General features: G+C 48.8%; 1 protein-coding gene across 1 annotated transcript; it reads right to left on the bottom strand.

The window, feature by feature from the left end:
• Nucleotides 1-3,875: 3,875 nt before the first annotated feature.
• Nucleotides 3,876-16,692, bottom strand: tacr2 (tachykinin receptor 2). Its single transcript, XM_055647300.1, has 5 exons — nt 16,319-16,692; nt 12,875-13,069; nt 9,307-9,457; nt 7,042-7,238; nt 3,876-4,098 (listed from the first exon to the last, which is right to left on the bottom strand). Exons 1-5 carry the CDS (start codon nt 16,690-16,692, stop codon nt 3,876-3,878), a joined length of 1,140 nt encoding a protein of 379 aa, XP_055503275.1.
• Nucleotides 16,693-17,267: the final 575 nt, after the last annotated feature.

Below are 17,267 nucleotides of genomic sequence, written 5' to 3'. Positions count from 1 at the left end.
CCCGGAGGTTTTTGTCAGTCTCCCCTACCTGCTTCCACTACCTGCAACCTCCGGCAACCACCTGCAACCTCCGGGAACCTTCGGTGGGGCGCAAAGTCTCCAGAGGTTTCCGTTCAGGTTTCCTAAGTGGGACGGGGGCATTATAGTCACTGAGGTTCCCAACGGAGGGTTTGCAACTGAGGCAGAGACGATGTCAACATTCAAGATTAGACTGGCTGGGGAAAGAGGTGGGGATAGTGTGAGGAATGTGGGACTGATGCGGGGCAAATGTGATTTAGCATTCCTGCAGAAAGTCGACACAGCTTGTGCTAAATGGAAAATAGACACAAACAGCTGGTAGCAACTCAGCGGGACAGGCAATGGGTGACGTTTCGGGTCGAGGCCCTTCCTCAGACTACAGCTTTACGTGTCTATCTTCAGTTTAAACCAGCATCTGCAGTTCCCTCTTACACATTGTGCCAAATGGCCTTTTGCCATAGTTTTATTCCTGAATACTTCAAATCTGAAATGAGTCGTGTCGTTTTCAGAAACGTAGCATGGAGAAGTTCAAGTCACCCTTGCTTTCCCTCTCTCTCCCTTGCATTTCCTTATAAGGCCATGTGATAGGAGCAGAATTAGGCCATTTGGCCCATCAAGTCTACCCCACCATTCAATCATGGCTGATCTCTGCCATGATTGAATGGCAGAGTAGACTTGATGGGCCGAATGGCCTAATTCTACTGCTATCACTTGTGACCTTGTGATCTATCTCTCCCTCTCAACCCCATTCTCCTGCCTTCTCCCCACGACCCCTGACACCAGTACTATTTGAGAATCTATCTATCCCTGCCTTAAAAATATCCATTGACGGCCTCCACAGCCTTTTGTGGCAAAGAAAGCCCTCTGACAACGCTCCACGCTCTGACTAAAGACTAAATCCACCACTCTCTGAAATTCCTCCTCATCTCCTTCCTAAAGGAACGTCCTTTAATTCTGAGGCTGTGACCTCTAGTCCTAGACTCTCCCACCGATGGGAACATCCTCTGCGCATCCACTGTGGCAATGTGTGTTTCCTCCGGGTGCTCCGGCTTCCACCCATATCCCAAAGGCGTGCGTGTGTGCGGGTTAATGGGCTTGGTATAAATGTAAAAAATTGTCCCGAGTGTCGGACAGGGTTAATGTGCGGGGATCGCTGGTCGGCGCGGACTCGACGGGCCGAAGGGCCTGTTTCCGCCCTGTATCTCTAAACTAAACTAAAAGATGACGACATTTGCAGCTTTGTTACGAGTTGGGAACTTCATTGTGATCACAGACCTGTGGCTAGGATTGAACCGGGGTCTCTGGTGCTGTGACCCGTGACAGCTCATAACCCTACGCCTTGTCGAATGGCTGCAAAGTCAGAGGTCAAACTGAGAGGAAAGTGGCACGGTTGCTGATTCACAGCGCCAGAGACCCGGGTTCGATCCTGACCTCGGGTGCCGTCTGTATGGAGTTTATACATTCTTGGACTCGGCTTGTACTCATTAGAATTGAGAAGATTGAGGGGGGATCTTATAGAAACCTACAAAATTCTTAAGGGGTTGCACAGGCTAGATGCAGGAAGATTGTTACCAATGTTGGGGAAGTCCAGAACAAGGGGTCACAGTTTAAGGATAAGGGGGAAATCTTTTAGGACCGAGATGAGAAAAACATTTTTTACACAGAGAGTCGTGAATCTCTGGAATTCTCTGCCACAGAATCTAGTTGAGGCCAGTTCATTGGCTATATTTAAGAGGCCCTTGTGGCTAAAGGGATCAGGGGGTATGGAGAGAAGGCAAGTACAGGATACTGAGTTGGATGATCAGCCATGATCATATTGAATGGTGGTGCAGGCTCGAATGGCTGAATGGCCTACTCCTGCACCTATTGTCTATGTTTCTATTCTCCCCGTGACCGTGTGGGTTTTCTCTGGGTGCTCCGGTTTCCTCCCATACTTCAAAGACGTGCATGTTTGTCGATTAATTGACCAGTAAAATCGTAAAATTAAAAATTGTCCATAGTGCATAGGATAGTTCTAGTGTACGGGCGATCGCTGGTCGGCGCGGACTCAGTGGGCCGAAGGGCCTGTTTCCGCGCAGTATTTCTAACGTCTAAAGTCTAAAGTGGATGACCAAAGTCATTGAACATGACTTAAAAATGGGGTCAACCATTATTAGATTAAGAAGCATATTAATGTTCATCATAAATCCTATTGGCCATGGATACAAAATTGAAAATGCCGTCTTCACAATATCGTTATCATCGTTCACAAGTTTATTTGCCACGATGGGGACTCTATTTCAAAGGCACTTTGCGACTCTAAAGAGCTTTGAGATATTTTGAGGTCATCGAGAATACTGATTAGCGTAAACTCTACGATTAATTCCTTTATCCCGTATTTACAAATTATTATCTTCAGGAATGTACGGAAATGAGTGCGAGGTAAAATTATAAAACATACCTGAACAGAAGCAGGTCTGACAGGCCACTCAAAATCATTCAAAATCAGAGGGCGGTGGAGGCCGGTTCAATGGATGCTTTCAAGAGAGAGCTGGATAGGGCTCTTAAAAATAGCGGAGTCAGGGGTTATGGGGAGAAGGCAGGAACGGGGTACTGATTGGGGATGATCAGCCATGATCACATTGAATGGCGGTGCTGGCTCGAAGGGCCGACTGGCCTACTCCTGCACCTATTGTCTAATGTTCTACACATCACAGCAACTCCGCAACTTCAATGATCAAATAGAAACAAGGAACTGCAGACACTGTTTCACCAGGGGAAGTCACAGGGACGTTGCCAGACTGCACTCGAGGGTGTGAGCAATGGAGAGAGGCTGAGTAGGCTGGGACTCTATTCCTTGGAGCGCAGGTGGATGAGTGGTGTATAGAATCATGAGAGGAATAGATCAGATAAATACACACAGTCTCTTGTCCAGAATAAGGGAATCGAGAACTGGAGCACTCAGGTTTAAGTTGTTTAAGAAAGAACTGCAGATGCTGGAAAAATGGAAGGTAGACAAAAATGCTGTGGGTGAGGCAGCATCTATGGAGCGAAGGAGTAGGTGACGTTTTGGGTCGAGACCCTTCTTCAGACTGATCAGTCTGATTCACATCACCTATTCCTTCGCTCCATAGATGCTGCCTCACCCGCTGAGTTTCTCCAGCATTTTTTGTCTACCTAAGCTTTAAGTTGAGGGGGGAAGGATTCAATAGGAACCTGAGGGTAACCTTTTTTACACAAATGGTGATGGGTGTCTAGAACGAGCTGCTGGAAGAGATAGTTGAGGCAGGGACTATCGCAACGTTTAAAAAACATTTAGACAGGTACATGGATAGGGCAGGTTTAGAGGGATGTGAGCCAATCACATGTAGATGCGACTAGTGTAGATGGGACATGTTGGTCGCTGAGGGCAGGTTGGGCTGAAGGGCCTGTTTCCATGCTCTATCACTCTCTGCTGGTTAACAAAACAAATTGTGACACAAATTGCTGGAGTAACACAGCGGGTCAGGCAGCACCCCTGGAGAACGTGGATCAGTGATGTTTCGGGTTGGGACCCTTCTTCATTGGGGAATTGAGAGCCTGGGACCATGTCTGGCCCTTTGTGTGTTTAGTTTAGTTTAGTTTAGAGATACAGCGCAGAAACAGGCCCTTCGGCCCACCGAGCCTGCAGTGACCAGCGATCCCCGCATACTAACACTATCCTACACACGCTAGCGACAATTTTACATTCATACCAAGCCAATTAATCTACAAACCCGCATGTCTTTGTCTTGGGAGTGTGGGGAGGGGCGGGGGAGGGGGGGGAGGGGCGGGGGGGGGGGGGGGCGTGGGGGTAGGGGGGGGGGGGGGGGGGGATGGGGGAGGGCAACACGCACAGATCACAGAACAGTTCCGGAGCTGAGGAGCTCCCCCTTGGGTCTCTCTGCCTCGTCGCTATTGGCTGCGGCGTGGCTGGCCGCGGTGGTCTCCGTCCTGCTCGTCGTGTACGTGCTGCTCCTCGTCATGCGGAAGCTCATCGCCTTCGTTAACTCCAGGTGATCGTGCCGACTGTACTGGACAAACGGGCAGCACCGGAACGCCTTCTTGAAGCCGATGCGAAATCTGGGAGATGGCAGTGTGAAATTGTGTTTTAGTAACGTGGTTGAGTCTTACAGCTGAGTCACACTGCTCCCAACTTGGCCACCCCCCCACCAAGATGCCCCATCAATGCTAGCCCCACTTGCCCTTCGGCCCAACCCATCCATGCCAACCAAAGTCCCCCACACATGTTAACCCCACTTGCCCATTTGGCCCAACTGGGCCAGTATTCACTGGAGTTTCAAAGAATGAGGGGGGACCACATTGAAATGTACAGAATAATGGAGGGCTTGGGTAGAGTGGTTCAAAGGTATTTTATTGTGGCTGCACTAATTAAGGTACAGTGAAACTGGAAAGGATGTTTCCACTAGTGGGAGAGTCCAAGGACTAGAGGTCACAGCCTCAGAATTAAAGGACGTTCTTTTTGGAAGAAGATGTGGCAGGAATTTCTTTAGTCAGAGGGTGGTGAATCTGTGGAGGCTAAGTCAGTGAATATAGTTAAGGCAGAGATAGATAAATTCTTGATTAATACGAGTGTCGTGTGTTATGGGGAGAAGGCAGAAGAATGGGGTTAAGAAGGAGAGATAGATCAGCCATGATTGAATGGCGGAGAAGGCTTGATGGGCCGAATGGCCTAACTTTACTCCCATCACTTATGTTCTACTTATGAAATTGCCCACACCGACCAAGTTGTCCCAGCTAAGCTAGTCCCACTCGCCTGCGTTTGATGCCATAAAAGGCCTGGATAGAGTGGATGTGGAGAGGATGTTTCCACTCGTGGGAGAGTCTAGGACCAGAGGGCACAGCCTCAGATAAAAGGGTGCAATTTAAGAAAGGAGATGAGGAAGAATTTCTTTAGTAAAGATGGTGCTGATTCTGTGCTATTCCTTGCCACAGAAGGCGGTGGAGTCCAAGTCATCGGCTATTTTTTAAGGTGGGGATTCTCGATTAGTACGGGTGCAAGGGGTTAATGGGGAGAAGGCAGGAGAATGGGGTTGAGAGGGAAAGATTGATCAGCCATGATTGAATGGCAGAGTAGACTTGTTGGGCCTTATGAACTCATGAACTCAGGCTTGCACTGGTAGACTAACAAATAGTTTCTACCATTGTGCGATAAAAGAGTTTAACTCCAATAGTGAACACTGGGAAGCAAGAAGTAACTTCGAGGAATACCGCTAAATTCTTTTAATCTCTTTTAAAAATGTATTTATATTCTACTATTAACTGTACATATGTGCATTGGTGTCGTGTTGGATTTCTTTTAACGGAGGAGAAGCAAATGGAATTTCGTTGCTCAGTTTTGTGCAATGACAATAAACATATTCTATTCTCTATTCTATTCTAGGTGAAAACATGGCCTCTGCCTGTTTGTAGTCCAGTGCAGATTATTCACTACTTTTGTACTGGTCTGCCAATTTTTATGAATTATGTACTTGGACCATTGCACTTTTCAGTCGAGTTTAGTTTATTGTCACGTGTACCGAGGTACAGTGAAAAGCTTTTGCTGCGTGCTAACCAGTCAGCAGAAAGACAATACATGATTACAATCCATCCATTCACAGTGTGTAGACAAGGGAATAACGTTTAGTGCAAGGTAAAGCCAGCAAAGTCCGATCAAGGATAGTCCGAGGGTCACCAATGAGGTAGATGGTAGTTCAACACTGCTCTCTGGTTGTGGTGGGGTGATTCAGCTGCCTGATAACAGCTGGGAAGAAACTGTCCCTGAATCTGGAGGTGTGCGTTTTCACACTTCTGTACCTTTTGCCCGATGGGAGAGGGGAGAAGAGGGAGTGGCCAGGGTGTGACTCGTCCTTGATGATGCTGCTGGCCTTGCCGAGGCAGCGTGAGGTGTGAATAGAGTCAATGGAAGGGAGGTTGGTCTAGGCCGCGTCCGCAATTCGCTGCACTTTTTGGGGGTCTTAGATGGAGCTGTTCCCAAACCAAGCCGTGATGGATCCCTGATAAAATGAGTCTGGTTTCCCTCTCCCCCTGACTCTCAGTCTGAAGAAGAGTCTCGACCCGAAACGTCACCCATTCCTTCTCTCCAGAGATGCTGCCTGTCCCGCTGAGTTACTCCAGCATTTTGTGCCTATCTTCAGTGTAGAACCAGCATCTGCAGTCGCTTCCTAAACTAAACCTCAGCCTGACGGTGTTGGAGGCCTGGGACAGGAAGGTCGACGTAGGAATGGGGAGGGGTGGAGAACTCAGCAGTATCGGGCAGTATCTCCGGAGAGAAGGTGAAAACGAGAAGCTGGTGCGACTCGAATGGGGGAGGGATGGAGAGAGAGGGAATGTCGCACCTGGGCTATTGTGTGCAGTTTTGTTCTCCTAATTTGAGGAAGGACATTCTTGCTATTGAGGGAGTGCGGCGAAGGTTCACCGGCTTAATTCCCGGGATGGCGGGACTGTCATATGATGAAAGAATGGGTCGACTGGGCTTGTATTCACTGGAATTTCGATGAGAGGGGATCTTATAGAAACATATACAATTCTTAAGGGATTGGACAGGCTAGATGCAGGAAAAAATGTTCCTCATGTTGGAGGGAGTCCAGAACCAGGGGCCACAGTTTAAGAATAAGGGGTAGGCATTTAGGACTGAGATGAGGAAAAACATTTTCACCCGGAGAGTTGTGAATCTGTGGAATTCTCTGCCACAGAAGGCAGTGGAGGCCAATTCACTGGATGTTTTCAAGAGAGAGTTAAGGGCTTGTCTGTCATTTGTGAGACATCATTTAGGCGTCACGGCGCACAATTCGCGAGTCGTGACGCGCACGTGATGGTGCGAATGGCGCCCAAGTGGGACAGGCCCTTTAGATTTAGCTCTTAGGGCTAACAAACTCAAGAGATGTGGGGAGAAAGCAGGAACGGGGTACTGATTTTGGATGATCAGCCATGATCATATTGAATGGCGGTGCTAGCCCACTGAATGGCCTCCACCTGCAGCTATTTTCTATGTTTCAGACTCACCGGTTATTGAGGCAACAGTAGATGATTGGGTTGTACATGGTGGAGCTCATCGCCAGCCAGAATATCCCCAGGTACACCTGCTGGATGTAGGTGTTGAAGTAGATGTCCAGGCTGAAGCTGCCGAGGATGAAGTACAAGTGATAGGGCAGCCAGCAAACTGCGAAGGTCAGCACCACCACCATCATCATCTTGACCACCTGCAATAGAGCCAAGAGTCGAGCGGTGAAGGAACTGCGGATGCTGCTTTAACCCGCAGATAGACAGACGCAAAAAGCCGCAGCGACTCAGCGGGACAGGCAGCATCTCGAGACAGAGAGAGAAGGGATGGGGGACCTTTTGGGTCGAGACCCTTCCTCAGACAAAGCAAAGAGTTCATGTTCATAACTCTTTTAAGGCCATTTTTAATAAGGCCATTCGCCCCCATCAAGTCTAGGTTAATTGGTTAATTGTAGGTTAATTGATTTCTGCAAACTGTAACGTGTCTCTAGCGTGTAGGACAGTGCATTGCTGGTCGGCGCGGACTTAGTGGACCAAGTGCTTGCGTGCTGTATCTCTAAAGTCTAATATAAAGGAGGCAGTTGAGGCAGTTACTGACAAAATGTTTAAGAAACATTTAGACAGGTACATGGATAGGACATGTTTAGAGGGATATGGGCCAAAGGCGGGCAGGTGGGACTGGTGTAGATGGAGCATGTTGGTCGGCAGGGGCAAGTTGGGCCGAAGGGCCTGTTTCCACGCTGTATCACTCCACATGATTCAATGGGGGGTCTGGGCTTGTGAAAGAGACAGTCACTGTTTTCACGAACGATCTCTAACACAGAATGCCATCAATGTAACAACATTGCAGGGAACTAAATAGATCCCAGCTGACCTATTGCCAGGGCTGTTCAAAGAGAAAATGAAGTTAGGCTTGTTTATGGGTGATATTCAGTCAACCATTGATTTGATTGCTAGACCTGACTCGACAAATGGCCCAGTTTCACAGCAAACAACGTCTATTTACCTAGCAGAGTTTGTTTAAACAGCAGAAACAATCAGGAGCTTGGTTAAAATATGTCCAAGATCTGGAGGAAACTTGATGGGCCGAATGGCCTAATTCTACTCCTATCCTTTATGATGATCGTATGATCAAATTTGTGACCAAAGGCACGAGGAATTTTCTAGCAAAATGCAGAAAGGTTATGAAAGAATCTTAGGCACTGGTACCAGTCTGAAGATAGGTCCCGACCTGAAATGTCGCCTCCAGAGATTCTCCAGAGATGCTGCCTTTGGACTTTACTTTAGACATTAGTGACGCAGCACGGAATCAGGCCTTTCGGCCCACTGTGTCCGTGCTGGCCAGCGATCACCCCGTAAACAATAGGCACAATTATTTACAATGTTACTGAAGCCAATTAACCTCCAACACCGCACGTCTTTGGAGTGTGGGAGGAAACCGGGGAGAACCTCACGCAGGTCACGGGAAGAAGGTACAAACCCGGGTCTCTGGCGCTCAAAGGCAACAACTCTACCATTGTTTTACTGTTTTTGTTATCTAATAAACAAGACATTCAACATCTACATCCCTGACCCATCGAGATACTCCAGCACTTTGTGTGGGGTTTTTGTGTTGCAAACCAGCATCTGCAGTTCCCCGTGTCTGCAGAACCGTGGCGGCACCGGTAAGAGTTGCTGCCTCACAGCGCCAGAGACCCAGGTTCGATCCTGACCACGGGCGCTTGTCTGCACGGAGTTTGTACCTTCTCCTCGTCACCTGCATTGGTCATCTCCGGGATCTCCGGTTTCTTCCCACTGTCCAAAGACGTGCAGGTTTGTAGGGTCAAAATGCTGGAGTAACTCAGCGAGTGAGGCAGCATCTCTGGAGAGAAGGAATGGGCGAATGGATGCAATTCGAAACGTCGCCCAATGGGCGACGTTTCGAATTGCATCCATTCGCCCATTCCTTCTCTCCAGAGATGCTGTCTCACCCGCTGAGTTACTCCAGCATTTTGTGTCTACCTTCGATTTAAACCAGCATCTGAAGTTCTCTCTTTACAGGTTTGGCAGCTAATGTGTCATCTTGTAAAATTGTACATGGTCTCTAGTGTGTGTGTGGGATAGTACTAGTGTGCGGTGATCGCTGGTCGGCACAGGCTGGGTGGGCCGAAGGGCCTGTTTCCGCGCTGTGCCCTGTGAGAAGCTAAAACCAAAGTGCCTTGTGTCTGCGTGTGGATGAGGATGCAACACACACCCCTCTACAAACAAAGTAGGTATTTTGCTACAGACCTTCCGTTTTGCTTTCAGCTGCTCGTGATATCGCCGCGTTGAGTCGCCGGGTATTGCGCTGGCCCACAGCGTTATCCCCACCCTGGTGTAGGTCACCCCCATCACCATCAGTGGCATTAGGTAGATCAACGCGATCACCACGAGCTGGTACCTGCGACGCACCGCGATCAAAAGAGACAACAAACGTCATAAGTCATAAGTTGTTGGGGCAGAATTAGGCCATTCGGCCCATCGATGCAACTGCCATTCAATCACAGCTGATTTTCGATTAGACAATAGACAATGGGCAAAAGGTGCAGGGCCCTTCGAGCCAGCACCGCCATTCAATGTGATCATGGAGGATCATCCCCAATCAGTACCCCGTTCCTGCCTTCTCCCCACATCCCCTGATTCCGCGATCTTTAAGAGCCCTATCTAGCTTTAACAGCCCTATCTAGTACAGGTGTCTGGGGTTATGGGGAGAAGACAGGAGAATGAGGTTAGGAATGAGAGTTAGATCAGCCATGATTGAATGGCAGAGTAGACGTGATGGGCCGAATGGCCTAATTCTACTCCTATCACTTGTGACCTTGTGATCTATCTCTCCCTCTCAACCCCATTCTCCTGCCTTCTCCCCATAACCCCTGACACTCGTACTAATCAATAATCTATCAACCTCCACCTTATTGACGGCCTCTACAGTCGTCTGCGGCAATGAATCAATTCCACAGATTCACCACACTCTGACAAAATAAATTCCTCCTCGTCCGCTGTCTACAACGTAAGTCCTTTTATTCTGTGGCTGTGGCCTCTGGTCCTAGACTCTCCCACCAGTGGAAACATCCTCTCCACTCCCCGTCTCTCTCCAGGCCTTTCACCATTTCAATGAGCCCCCACCCCCCACCACATCCTTCTAAACTCCAGCGAGTGAGTAGAGGCCCAGTGCCGTCAAACGGAATCTGAAAGTTTGCTAACGAGAGCTCCACAACGTTTGTCGTTACATGAAGTCGAACTCTGGCGATGGAGGAACGACCCTGGAAACGGGTGATAGAAAATGAAGAATCTAATTTGGGACGGCTCAGCAGTAGAGTTGCTGCCTCACAGCGCCGGAGACCCGGGTTCGATCCTGACTGCGGGTGCTGTCTGTACGGGGTTGGTTCGTTCTCATTGTGACCTGCGTGGGTTTTCTCCGGGTGCCCGGGTTTCCTTCCACCTTACAAAGACGTGCAGGTTTGTACGTTAATTGACTTCTGTAAATTGTGCATCGTGTGTAGGATAGGACCAGTGTGCCGGGTGATCACAGGTCGGCACGGACTCGGTGGGCCGAAGGGTCTGTTTCCATATCTCTAAAGCTGATATGTATCTCTAAAGTCTAAAGTCCAATTTAGAGAATATATTTTGCAGAAGACAATTTACGAGGATGTTGCAGGGACTAGAGGGCGTGAGCTAAAGGGTGAGTAGGCTGGGTCTCTATTCCCTGGAGCGCAGGAGGATGCGGGGTGATCTTATGGAGGTGTATAAAATCATGTGAGGAATAGATCAGGTAGATGCACAGAGTCTCTTGCCCAGAGTAGGGGAATCGAGGACCAGAGGACACAGGTTCAAGGTGAAGGGGAAAAGATTTAATAGGAATCTGAGAGGTAGCTTTTGCACACAAAGGGCGGTGGGTGTATGGAACAGGCTGCCAGAGGAGGTAGTTGAGGCTGGGACTAACCCAACGTTTAATAAAATGGTTAGACAGGTACACAGATAGGACAGGTTTGGAGGGAAATGGACCAAACGCAGACAGGTGGGACTAGTGTAGCAGGGACACGTTGGCCAGTGTGGGCAAGTTGGGCCGAAGGGCCTGTTTCCACGCTGTATCACTCTATGACTCTATGACTATTAACCTACAGACCTGCACGTCTTTGGGATGTGGGTGGAAGCCGGAGCACCCGGAGAAAACCCACGTGGTCACGGGGAGAACGAACAGACTCCACACAGACAGCACCCGAGGTCGGGATCGAACCGGGAGTTTTCCCTGTGCTCCCACTTGCCTCAGGTATCACACTGGTTGCAAACAATATGCATTCCATTCATTCCATCAACATTTGAATGACTGCATCACATGCATCATGCGTCTGGGTTTGCACAACATTATACAAAGGGGCGGCACGGTGGCCCAGCGGTAGAGTTTCTGCCTCACAGCGCCAGAGATCCGGGTTCGATCCCGACCACAAGTGCTATCTGAGTTTATGCATTCTCCCTGGGACCACGTTGGTTTTCCTCCGGGTGCTCTGGTTTCCTCCCAAAGACGTGCATGTTTTGTCGGTTAATTATTATATCGTTCAGTTTAGTTTTCGATACAACGTGGAAACAGGCCCTTCGGCCCACTGAGTCCATGCCGACCATTGATAACGGGTATTGTTTATGAAGGAACTGCGGATGCTGGAAAATCGAAGGTGGACAAAAATGCTGGAGAAACTCAGCGGGTGAGGCGGCATCTATGGAGCGAAGGCAATAGGCAACGTTTCGGGTCGAGACCCTTCTTCAGACTGCAGAAGGGTCTCGACCCGAAACGTTGCCTATTTCCTTCGCTCCATCGATATCGGGTACGCTAGTTCCACGCTATCCAATCCCACACACACTAGGGACAATTTACAGAAGACAATTAAACAACAAACCTGCACGTCTTTGCAGGTGCAGCAGGCAGTAAAGAAAGCGAATGGTATGTTAGCTTTCATTGCAAAAGGATTTGAGTATAGGAGCAGGGAGGTTCTACTGCAGTTGTACAGGGTCTTGGTGAGACCACACCTGGAGTATTGCGTACAGTTTTGGTCTCCAAATCTGAGGAAGGACATTATTGCCATAGAGGGAGTGCAGAGAAGGTTCACCAGACTGATTCCTGGGATGTCAGGACTGTCTTATGAAGAAAGACTGGATAGACTTGGTTTATACTCTCTAGAATTTAGGAGATTGAGAGGGGATCTTATAGAAACTTACAAAATTCTTAAGGGGTTGGACAGGCTAGATGCAGGAAGATTGTTCCCGATGTTAGGGAAATCCAGGACAAGGGGTCACAGCTTAAGGATCAGGGGGAAATCCTTTAAAACCGAGATGAGAAGAACTTTTTTCACACAGAGAGTGGTGAATCTCTGGAACTCTCTGCCACAGAGGGTAGTTGAGGCCAGTTCATTGGCTATATTTAAGAGGGAGTTAGATGTGGCCCTTGTGGCTAAAGGGGTCAGGGGGTTATAGAGAGAAGGCAGGAACGGGATACTGAGTTGGATGATCAGCCATGATCATATTGAATGGCGGTGCAGGCTCGAAGGGCCGAATGGCCTACTCCTGCACCTAATTTCTATGTTTCTATGTTTCTAAAAGCGCCGGGAGAAAAGCCACGCAGGTCACGGGGGGAACGTGCAAACTCCACACAGACAGTACCCGGTGGTCAGGATCGAACCCGGGTCTCTGGCGCTGTGAGGCAGCAACTCTGCCGCTGAATGCGCCCATGAAACCATGAAACGTTAACTTTGGAGAGCACCCCACAATATCGAAGTGGTCACGTAGAAACAGATGGCGGGGAAGCGAGAGGCAGCCCCTTACTTACGTCAGTTGGTGTTTCCCTCCAACGTCTCCGGGCCAGTACACGTTGCAGATTATTCTGTTGCCCACGTGCTCGATTTGAGCGTAAAAACACTGCGGGAATGCCAGAGCCAGGGCCAGCAGCCATATAGCACCTATCACCAGCTTGGTCATGCTGGAAGACAGTCTTGGCTTCAGAGGGTAGATGATGGCAATGTACCTGCATGGTCAACCACATACACATTATATAAAGCACATCACTGGCTTCCCTTCCCACCATCCAAACTGTATTACACACAATTGCACTTGAGGATGCTAGCAGCATAGAAAATAGACGCAGCAGTCGGCCATTCGGCCCCTTCGAGCCAGCACCACCATTCAATATGATCATGGCTGATCATCCAAAATCCGTACCCCGTTTCTGTTTTCTCCCCGCATCCATTGATTCCACTCATGGGAGGAGACAGGAGTATTGTGAGCAATTTTTGGGCACCATATCTGAGGAAGGATGTGCCGGCTCTGGAGAGGGAGGGTCCAGAGGAGGTTTACAAGAACGATCCCAGGAATGAGTGGGTTAACCTGTGATGAGCCGTTTGTCGGCACTGGGCCTGTACTCGCTGGAGCTCAGAAGGATGAGGGGGAACCTCATTGAAACATATGGAATGGTGAAAGGCTTGGATCGAGTGGATGTGGAGAGGATGTTTCCACTAGTGGGAGAGTCCTGGACTAGAGGACATAGCCTTAGAATTAAAGGACGTTCTTTTAGGAAGGAGCTGAGGAGAAATTTCTTTAGTCAGAGGGTGGTGAATCTGTGGAATTCTTTGCTACAGAAGGCTGTGGAGGGCAAGTCAGTGGATATATTTAAGGCAGAGATAGAGAGCCTCTTGATTAGTTTGGGTGTCAGAGGTTATGGGGATAAGGCGGGAGAATGGGGTGAGGAGGGGGAGATAGATCAGCCATGATTGAATGGTGGAGTAGACTTGATGGGCTGAATGGCCTAATTCTACTCCTATCACTTATGATACCACCAGTAATGTCATCTTGTGTGCAGTTTTGGTCTCCCAATTTGAGGAAGGACGTTCTTGTCATTGAGGGAGTGCAGCGTGGGTTCACCAGGTTAATTCCCAGGATGGCGGGACTGACATATGATGAAAGAATGGATCGACTGTGCTTATATTCACTGGAATTTAGAAGGACGAGAGGGGATCTTATAGAAACATATTAAATTCTCAAGGGATTGGACAGGCTAGATGCAGGAAACATGTTCCCCATGTTGGGGGAAGTCCAGAACCAGTGGTCACATTTTAAGAATAAGAATGAGATGAAGGAAAACCTTTTCACCCAGAGAGTTGTGAATCTGTGGCATATTCTGCCACAGAAGGCAGTGGAGGTCAATAAGTAAGTTTACTGGCCAAGTATTCACATACAAGGAATTTGCCTTGGCGCTCCGCCCACAAGTAACAACATGACCTACAGTGACAGTTACGAATGACTCTGAAAACACTAAACATTAATAATAATAAAACATTAATGATAAAACACCATCGATCAAGCATGTGAACCAACAAAATACCAGATCAAAGGGAGGCTACAGATTTTTGGCTATTGAGTAGAGCAACTCCTCGTGGATAAAAGCTGTTTTTATGTCTGGCTGTGGCAGCTTTGACAGTCCGGAGTCGCCTTCCAGAGGGAAGTGATTCAAAGAGTTTGTGGCCAGGGTGAGAGGGGTCAGTTCACTGGATATACTCAAGAGAGAGTTTGATATACATTAGTTCCGAGGGCTAACGGAATCAAGGGATATGGGGAGAAAGCAGGAACATGGTACTGATTTTGGATGATCAGCCCTGATCATATGGAATGGCGTTGCTGGCTAGAAGGGCCGAATGGCCTACTCCTGCACCTTTTTTCTATGTCTAAGTCTAAATGGAACCGTTTCTCCTTCCCCAACTAATGCCACTGCAAGAGTTACAGGAACTGAAACTAATTTCTCCCACACAGGTTTTTGAGCCATGGATTAAATTCTCTGTACATATTGACACTGGGATAATATACACATGACTCAGGTTAAGATCACCTTTGAGGTTCAGCATTATAATTTGGCCTGCGGTCGCCCATATTCCTTCGGCAAAACTTCATGCTAATAAATTCATGAGTTCCTAGGAGCAGAATTAGGCCATTCAGCCCATCAAGTCCACTCCGCCATTCAATCATGGCTGATCTATCTTCTCCTCTCAACCCCATTCTCCTGCCTTCGCCCCATAGCCGCTGACACCTGTACTAATGAAGAATATGTCAATCTTCGCCTTAGAAATATCCACTAACTTGGCCTCCACAGCTACCTGTGGCAAAGAATTCCACAGATTCACCACCCTCTGACTAAAGAAATTCCTCCTCATCTCCTTTCTAAAGGTACGTCCTTTTATTCTGAGGCTGTGGCCTCTGGTTCTGGCCCTTAACAATCTTATACGTTTCAATGAGATACCCTCTCATCCTTCTAAACTCCAGTGTGTACAAGCCCAGCCGCTCCATTCTCTCAGTATACGACAGTCCCGCCATCCCGGGAATTAACCTTGTAAACCTATGCTGCACCCCCTCAATAGCAAGAATGCCCTTCCTCAAATAAGATCAGCCGTGATTGAAATGCTGCCATTCGGCCCAACTCTGCTGCTACCCTACGCTGCACGCCCTCGATAGCAAGAATGTCCTTCCACAAATAGGGTGATTTCACCGAAGGTCAAATGAGCGTAGATCCCCCCTCACGTGACCGAAAATTTGAACTGGAGGACATCTCACAGTTTGGTACATGTAAGTGAATGGGGAAACACGCACTTTCCCACCCGTTAAAAACATGGAAAACGGCCGATTTTTGAGCTGAAATTTTCTGTGCTAGTCGGGGTGACCGTGAAGCACAGCGACCTAAATTTTCAGGCAAAAAAAAAGATAGAAAGTGAGGTAATTACAAGAGGGAACTGAAGGTAGAAAGCGGCGGAAGTGAACAGCTGACATTTGCCGTGGAGATTTTAAGATCCAAAATATCGGGAATTATCGCGTTTGCTCGCTGAATTTCATCAAAAGTAAGTTAATAATTCCTTACTTTTGATGAAATTCAGCGAGCAAACGCGATGTGCTTCACGGTCACCCCGACTAGCACAGAAAATTTCAGCTCAAAAATCGGCCGTTTTCCATGTTTTTAACGGGTGGGAAAGTGCGTGTTTCCCCATTCACTTACATGTACCAAACTGAGAGATGTCCTCCAGTTAAAATTTTCGGTCACGTGAGGGGGGATCTACGCTCATTTGACCTTTGGTGAAATCACCCTATAGATCAGCCGCGATGGAAATGCCGCCATTCGGCCCAACTCTGCTGCTACCCTACGCTGCACTCCCTCGATAGCAAGAATGTCCTTCCACAAATAGATCACAAATGCCGCCATTCGGCCCATCTCTGCTGCTGCCCCTGGTGGCCTCACCTGTCCAGGGCGATGGCGGTCATGGAGTAGATGCTGGCGAAGACGGCGGTGATGGGGAGAAAGTTCTGGAAGCGGCAGTAGTGGAGGCCGAAGTACCAGTCGTTGTGGGCGGCGTAGATGAAGTTGAAGGCAGCGTTGAAGGCGGCCATTGATCCGTCGGCCACCGCCAGGTTGACCAGGAAGTAGTTGGTGACGGTACGCATGGGCCGGTGGGCAAGGATGATCCAGATCACCGTCACGTTGCCGCCCAGCGCGGTCAGCACCACCAGCGAGTACGCCAGCGCCCACAGGCACACCTGCCACGCCGGCTGGGCAAACATGTTGCCCAGGGTGAGGTTGGCAACCAGCGCCGTGCCGTTCTGTCCGGCCTCCATGGCCACCGACCCACCCAATGGGACTTGCCAGTCACTCCGCGCTATCCTCTCCTCTCGCCGAGGGTCCCACTGTGGCTTGTGCCCGTAAACGCCTGGTCTCTCGACTCTCACAGACACGGTCTCACGCAGGTTGGGTGGAATCGTGAGAGGAATAGATCGGGTAGTCTCTTGCCCAGAGCAGGGGAATCGAGGACCATGTTACAGGAAAGATGTCGTCAAGCTGGAAAGGGTAGTCAAGTCAAGTCAAGTCAAGTCACTTTTATTTCTATAGCACGTTTAAAAAACAACTCTCGTTGGCCAAAGTGCTTTACATTGGTATAAGAATAGTATAACAAACAACAGTGGTTCATAGATTAAGTACATACATCAATACATACATGTAGCCCTCGCTCAGAGGACGTCAAGAAAGGCTTGGGAGTAAAGATGAGTTTTAAGTCTCGACTTAAAGGAGTCGATGGAGGGGGCAGTTGTGATGGGACGAGGGATGCTGTTCCACAGTCTAGGAGCTGCAACCGCAAAGGCGCGGTCGCCCCTGAGCTTATGCCTAGATGTTCAGCAACCCCAAGTCGGCAGAC

This window comes from Leucoraja erinacea, chromosome 15, assembly GCF_028641065.1.
Source record: "Leucoraja erinacea ecotype New England chromosome 15, Leri_hhj_1, whole genome shotgun sequence".
Classification (NCBI taxonomy): domain Eukaryota; kingdom Metazoa; phylum Chordata; class Chondrichthyes; order Rajiformes; family Rajidae; genus Leucoraja; species Leucoraja erinaceus.
This window is presented reverse-complemented; position numbering and strand designations above follow the sequence as displayed.

What these genes read in the sequence shown, in the direction of transcription:
- tacr2 (XM_055647300.1), bottom strand. Translation starts at nt 16,692, where the DNA reads ATGGAGGCCGGACAGAACGGCACGGCGCTGGTTGCCAACCTCACCCTG. An exon ending in ACCGCCATCGCCCTGGACAG is followed by an intron (nt 13,070 to 16,318) that starts GTGAGGCCACCA and finishes TTGACCATGCAG; the next exon opens with GTACATTGCCATCATCTACC. An exon ending in TACTGTTGCCTCAATAACCG is followed by an intron (nt 4,099 to 7,041) that starts GTGAGTCTGAAA and finishes GCCATCTCCCAG; the next exon opens with ATTTCGCATCGGCTTCAAGA.